The 6,000-nt window shown below is 43.8% G+C and overlaps 1 protein-coding gene across 1 annotated transcript; it reads right to left on the bottom strand.

The window, feature by feature from the left end:
- Positions 1-834: 834 nt before the first annotated feature.
- Positions 835-5,754, bottom strand: LOC129258049 (uncharacterized). Its single transcript, XM_054896504.2, has one exon. The coding sequence runs from the start codon at positions 5,752-5,754 to the stop codon at positions 835-837; it is 4,920 nt and encodes a 1,639-aa protein (XP_054752479.2).
- Between the last annotated feature and the right edge of the window lie 246 nt (positions 5,755-6,000).

Raw genomic sequence — 6,000 nt, 5'->3', positions numbered from 1 at the left:
TCATCACAGTTTGATAAGTAAATAATTCTAATATATTCTCGAAGTTTCAAGCGTTCGAAAGCAAATTCAGGTCAAAACTATACGATCAAATCATAAAATGATAAATAAATGAATGCATAATACAATATTTTAAACGATATCTGAAAATATAGCAAGCCTTTTTTTTTTTCAAATGCATTTCTTTTGATCCGATTTGATTCTTGAAACATCAAAAAGATAATATATTAAATTTGTATATGTATCATGCCAAAACATGCACACTGCAATATAAGCAATGTTTCGCTCATTTGGTTGAACAAGACAAAATGAAAGATCACATATTCAAATAGCACAGAAACAATTTTACAAGCTATCAATAACTTTGCATATCAATCTGCTCATTGCCTATTGATATAAAAATAAACGATAATAATGTAACAGTCTAATTGTTCTTGTGTTTGGCTCCTTGTGGGGGAATCCCTAAATGTCTTTCGCGTGGATTATACTAGCCCATGTGAAAAGCAGTCTCTTTCTGTTATAGTGTCAGTATCACATTAAGAACAAATCTAGTCATCTGCTAGGATCAAAACGAGCTTATGTATGGGTCTTTCCAAAAATCTAGGCTCATGCTTACGTTTACCGTCTTTTCGAAGATCGCGATCAGCCATGATCAGTTTCACTTTACGAACTCGGCCGTCATCACATTTGTAGGCTTCTGTCACTCTTCCTAGTGACCACTGACTTCGAGTATCGCTGCAGTCTTTTACAATGACGATGTCGCCTATCGCGAGGTCACGCTTTGGATGGACCCACTTCTGTCTTGTTTGGATGTCTTGGAGATATTCACGCTTCCATCTACTCCAGAATTCGTTCGCTAGATACTGCACACGACGCCACCACTTCCGAGCATATACGTCCTTGCTGAAACTTGCCTGGGGGAGGCATCACAACTTTTGCCTTCATGGTTAGAAGATGGTTCGGAGTCAACGGTTTAGGGGCATCTCCTGCACATAGATTAGCTGTAGACAGTGGTCTGGAATTGACAACTGACTCCACTTCAGTAAGGAACATCTGGAAGGATTCATCATCTAGTTGTGACCCTGAACTCATGAGGAGGGGTTCAAGGACTCTGCGTACTGTACCAATCTGGCGCTCCCACACTCCTCCCATGTGAGATGCACTTGGCGTGTTCATCTGGAAGGGTATCCAATCAACTCCATTCTCTAGTAGATACGTCTGGATAGATTCCTGGTCCAACTCTCTCATTGCTTCCCGCAACTCGTTTCTAGCGCCAACGAAAGCAGTCCCTTTATCAGATCTGATCTGTCTGACTGGTCCACGACGAGTGAGGAACCGCCGGAGGCAGTTGATGAAGCTACTGCTTGTGAGACTATTTGCTGCTTCTAGATGAATGGCTCTCGATGCCATACAAGTGAAAAGTACTCCATATCTTTTCACAATACTTCTTTTTTCTTTGATGTTGAAAGGTCCAAAGTAATCCACAGCACAGTATGTGAATGGGGGTGCCGGTTCTAGGCGATCTTTTGGCAGATCTGCCATCTTCTGTTGCTGCAATGGTCCTCTCATTTTTCTGCACAAGACACACTTTGATATGATACTGGAAACTGCAGAAGAACCACCAATCACCCAGTATCCATTTTGTCTCGGTTGATTATGTGTGATTCCTCTTCCCATGTGGTTAACCTGCTCATGCTTGTGTCTTATGAGCAATGTCGTCATATGAGAATTTCTCGGCATGATGACGGGATGCTTGATTTCGTCAGGTACGGCAGCTTTGTCGATTCGTCCACCAACTCGCATGATACCATCACTGCCAATGTATGGATCTAGACGATATAGAGAACTGATTGGCTTGATTTCACTGTTTCTCTTCCTTGCTGTTTGTCTGTCCTTTTGCTCACCAGAGCCTAAGTTGCGAAGTACCATCAATTCGTCACGAAAATGTTCTATCTGCAAGTTTCGGATTACTTCAGTTTCTGCTGCATCGACTTCTGCAACTGTCAAGATAACACGTTGGAGTGGACGGTTCAGTTTAGGGCTTGTCTTCCTCTTCACTTCTCTCTTTCGTAGTTTACTTTTGAACATCATACATAGTGCTACCACTCTCTTGGCACGTTGCCAGCTTGAGATATGCTGGAGGCGACTAATCTCGAAGTGGTTGGCTCTAGCAGTCATTGTAGACAAAGTCGACACATGTCTAACTTCTGGGTCATCTTTCTCACAGCTGGCTTTATACTGCTCTGTAGGAATCTTGAATTCTCCTTTCTCATGAAGAAACTTCGGTCCAACCAGCCAGCGGCTACTTTCAACGAGCTCCTTTGCTCTCATCCCTCGAGACGCCTCATCAGCAGGGTTGTCTTTTGTGTTCACATAGAACCATCTTTTGGGGTTTGTTTCGTCATGTATCTGTTGCACCCTATTTGCCACGAAGACATGGAATCTCCTTGCTTCGTTACGAATGTAACCCAAGACCACTTGACTATCTGTCCAGAAGAATTCTTGAGGTTTAGCCACTGTCAATTCTTTCCTTAGAAATGTACTCATCTTTGCTGATACAGTGGCAGCCGTCAGTTCGAGTCTGGGAATAGTCATCTGTCTGAGTGGGGTTACTCTTGATTTGGCTGTCACGAGAGAGCAACACACTTTGTCCTCTTCATTCACCAGGCGAATATAAGAGCACTGTCCGTAACCATCAAAACTTGCATCTGAAAAGTGATGTAACTCTGTACGCTTTACTTTGCCGAAGTTTGGAGGCTTGTAGCATCTTGGGACGTTTAGTTTCTCGAGTTCACTTATTTCAGATCTCCATTTCTCCCACTGTGGTCTGACGTCATCGGGTAAGGGGCTGTCCCAATCAAGTTTCCTTCTGCAGAGGTCCTGGAGAATCTGCTTTCCTCTCAGAGTCACTGGACTTGCAAGGCCGATAGGGTCATAAATTGAGCCAACAGTGGATAGAACTCCCCGTCTAGTAAGAGGGCGATCTTTAAGCTCAATTCGGAACTGCAATGTATCACTTTCCACGCACCAGAATACACCTAATGCTCTCTCTATTGGTAGTGGATCAACTTCTAGGTCCAAGTCAGCAATACCCTTAGCTCTGTCTTCGATAGGAAAACTCTGCAGAACCTCCTTATTGTTAGACATTATCTTGTGTAATCTCAGTCCAGCTTTACTGCAGATTGCTTGACTTGCTTTCATGACACTCACAGCTTCATCTGGGGTTGCGACTGACTTAAGTCCGTCGTCGACATAGAAGTCATCTCGAATATATGAAGCTGCATCGGACCCAAACTCAGCTTCGCCATCATCTGCTGCTTTCTTGAAGCCATAGTTGGCACATCCAGGTGAGCTAGTAGCGCCGAATAGGTGAACCTTCATCCTGTATTCGATCACGTTTTTGTTTGGGTCACCATCTTCCCACCACAAGAAACGGAGAAGGTCCCGATCTTCCTCCGACACGAAGAATTGGTGAAACATTCCTTTGATGTCTCCAACGACAGCAACTTCTTCTTGGCGGAACCTGCACAGTACTCCAAGTAAGCCATTAGTCAAGTCTGGTCCTTGTAGGAGGTTGTCATTGAGTGAGATTCCTTCACACTTTGCTGAGCAATCAAAGACCACACGTATTTTCCCTGGCTTTTTGGGATGATAGACACCAGTATGGGGTACATAGTTTACCTTTCCTTGTTTGTAGTTAGAGGGAGCCCTTTCAGCACATGTTTCAAGCACATCTTTCATGAATTCTATGTAGTCTTCCATAAACTTTGGGTTCCTTCTAAACCTGGCATTTAGTTGTTTCCATCGGTTCTCTGCTACTTTGCGATTGTATGGTAGCGATGTGTTAGGCGTCTTGAGAGGGAGGGGCATCTCATAATGTCCGTCTGGTCGTTTCCTTATTCCTTTCTCCATGATTCGCAGGAACTTCTTGTCCTCCATTGAGAAAGACTGCCCTCCCATGTTTTCATCAGCAAAGTCCTTCTCGAGAATCGCAATGACTTTCTGCGGGCAGAGGATTTCTTTCGCTGTTGACGGGACTGCAAACTTCACGCTCTCACAACTTGTAGCTTTGTTGCAAACAACAGCACCTGAACTTTCAGATGTCAGGCAGACTTTTCCAATAATTCCCCAACCTAGGAGAGATTTTTTCGCATAGGGGTCATCCTCCCCTCCAGTAATTACTTGTCGAGGCCGGATAGCTCTTGGGCAATCGTTTCCGATCAAGAGTGACACATCAATGTTTCTATCATAGGGTATCATTTCATCCGCAACTTGACGAAGATGAGGCCAGTGATTTACCACCTCCTTCTTGGGTATTTGTGACCTGCTGGCTGGTATTTCCTGTCTTGCAAAGGCCACTGGTAGTTGAATTACATGCTCCTTATTATAGTCTTGTATCTCCAGACCCTTGATTTTCTTACTTTCGATGTTAGAACTTCCATGCATTGTTGTCAGCTGCAGATTTGTTGAAGCTCCCTTTACGCCGAGTTTGTCACGCAGTTTCTCTGACATGAAGCTTACATTTGACTGATCATCAAGCACTGCATACACAAGGCACTCTTTACTTGGATTTTCTTGATGTCTCACCCAGACTGGTACAATCATACTATGATCTCTGCCGTTTTGATCCTGGATTGAGCATACTGTAGTACAGTTGGCAAACCCTGCATGCTCAGTCTTCTTGGTAGCATAGTGTAGACAGGACAGATGGCTACCGCCACATTCCTTGCACGATCGTCGATCTTGGCACTCCTTGATACGATGACTATCTGTCATCCCACATCCCATGCACAGTCTCCGCTTGAAAAGAAATGCCTTCCGGTCATACATAGGCTTGGTGACGAAATCATCACATTCATCTAGGGTATGGTCTTCCTTACACCAAGGACATTTTGCATAGCTTCCATTTTTCGACCATTCCGATTTTACCCTCCTTCCATCTGTTGCGAAGGTTCTTGCTTTAGGACCCGATGCTCCAAGACTTCTCGAGGTTTCTCTGAGGCCTGCAAGTTCAGGGATGTTGGCCTTGTTAGCTGCCCTTCTCACAAACTCTTCAAACTTTGAGAATGATGGATATTCTTGTTGGTCGATGTTTTCTCTCTGACGGTCAATCTCATCTCTCCATCTTCCTTCGAGATATACAGGCAATTTCTCTAGAAGTTTGGCATTCTCCTGTGGATAATCTAAGATTCCAAGAGACTTTACTGATTGCTTTGCTGCCTTTACTTTTCCTAGGAAATCTGCGAACTCCATCAAACCGTTGCAATCCTTCGGTCCTATCTTTGGCCAGGCGGCAAGTTTATTCATGTAGGCTGTGCTAACGATGCTTGGATTTCCATATCTCTCACTTATGAGACTCATCGCTCTTTCATAGCCATCTTCACTTCCTATCAGCATGAAATGCTGGACGACATCCTTTGGTTTTCCTGTTACATGATTATTCAGGTACATCAACTTGGTGGTAGATCCCATTGGCTTGCTATCTATCATACTTATGAATGCATGCTTCCACATTGGGTAGGTCATGGGGTCTCCATTAAAGATGGGAATGTCTATCTTAGGTAGCTGAAGAGATGCCGACATTTCCTGATTAGCGGCACATTGTTGGAGACTTACGTTGCCGAGCTGAGTAACACATCTTTCCAGTGATTTGGCAATCTGCTCCCATCCTGACTGTTCAGGGTAGAAGGTACTTGGAAATTCTGCGGCGACTGCCCCGCTACAAGATTTGGAGGAGGCGTTACATCTGCCTCGCATGACTTCAGAAATCTTTCCATATCAGCTTCTTTATTGACATCAAGTCCTTCCAATAGGGATGATTTCTCCAATCCATTCTCCTTTCCAAATTCTTCCAGCACTTCTAACTTAGCTTCGTTTTCTGCGAGTTCTATCTCGCAGACTTATGCATCTTGCATCTCTTTGTATGCTTCTTGTGCCATCTTGGCTTTTCTTTCCATTTCCTTTACTTTCTTATCCTTTTCTTTGAAAGACAATTTTGCTTGC

Source organism: Lytechinus pictus, chromosome 3 (genome assembly GCF_037042905.1).
Source record: "Lytechinus pictus isolate F3 Inbred chromosome 3, Lp3.0, whole genome shotgun sequence".
In the NCBI taxonomy this organism is placed as follows: Eukaryota; Metazoa; Echinodermata; class Echinoidea; order Temnopleuroida; family Toxopneustidae; genus Lytechinus; species Lytechinus pictus.
Note: the sequence above shows the minus strand (reverse complement) of the source record. Positions and strands in the feature narration are given on the sequence as shown.

What these genes read in the sequence shown, in the direction of transcription:
- LOC129258049 (XM_054896504.2), bottom strand. Translation starts at nt 5,754, where the DNA reads ATGCGAGGCAGATGTAACGCCTCCTCCAAATCTTGTAGCGGGGCAGTC.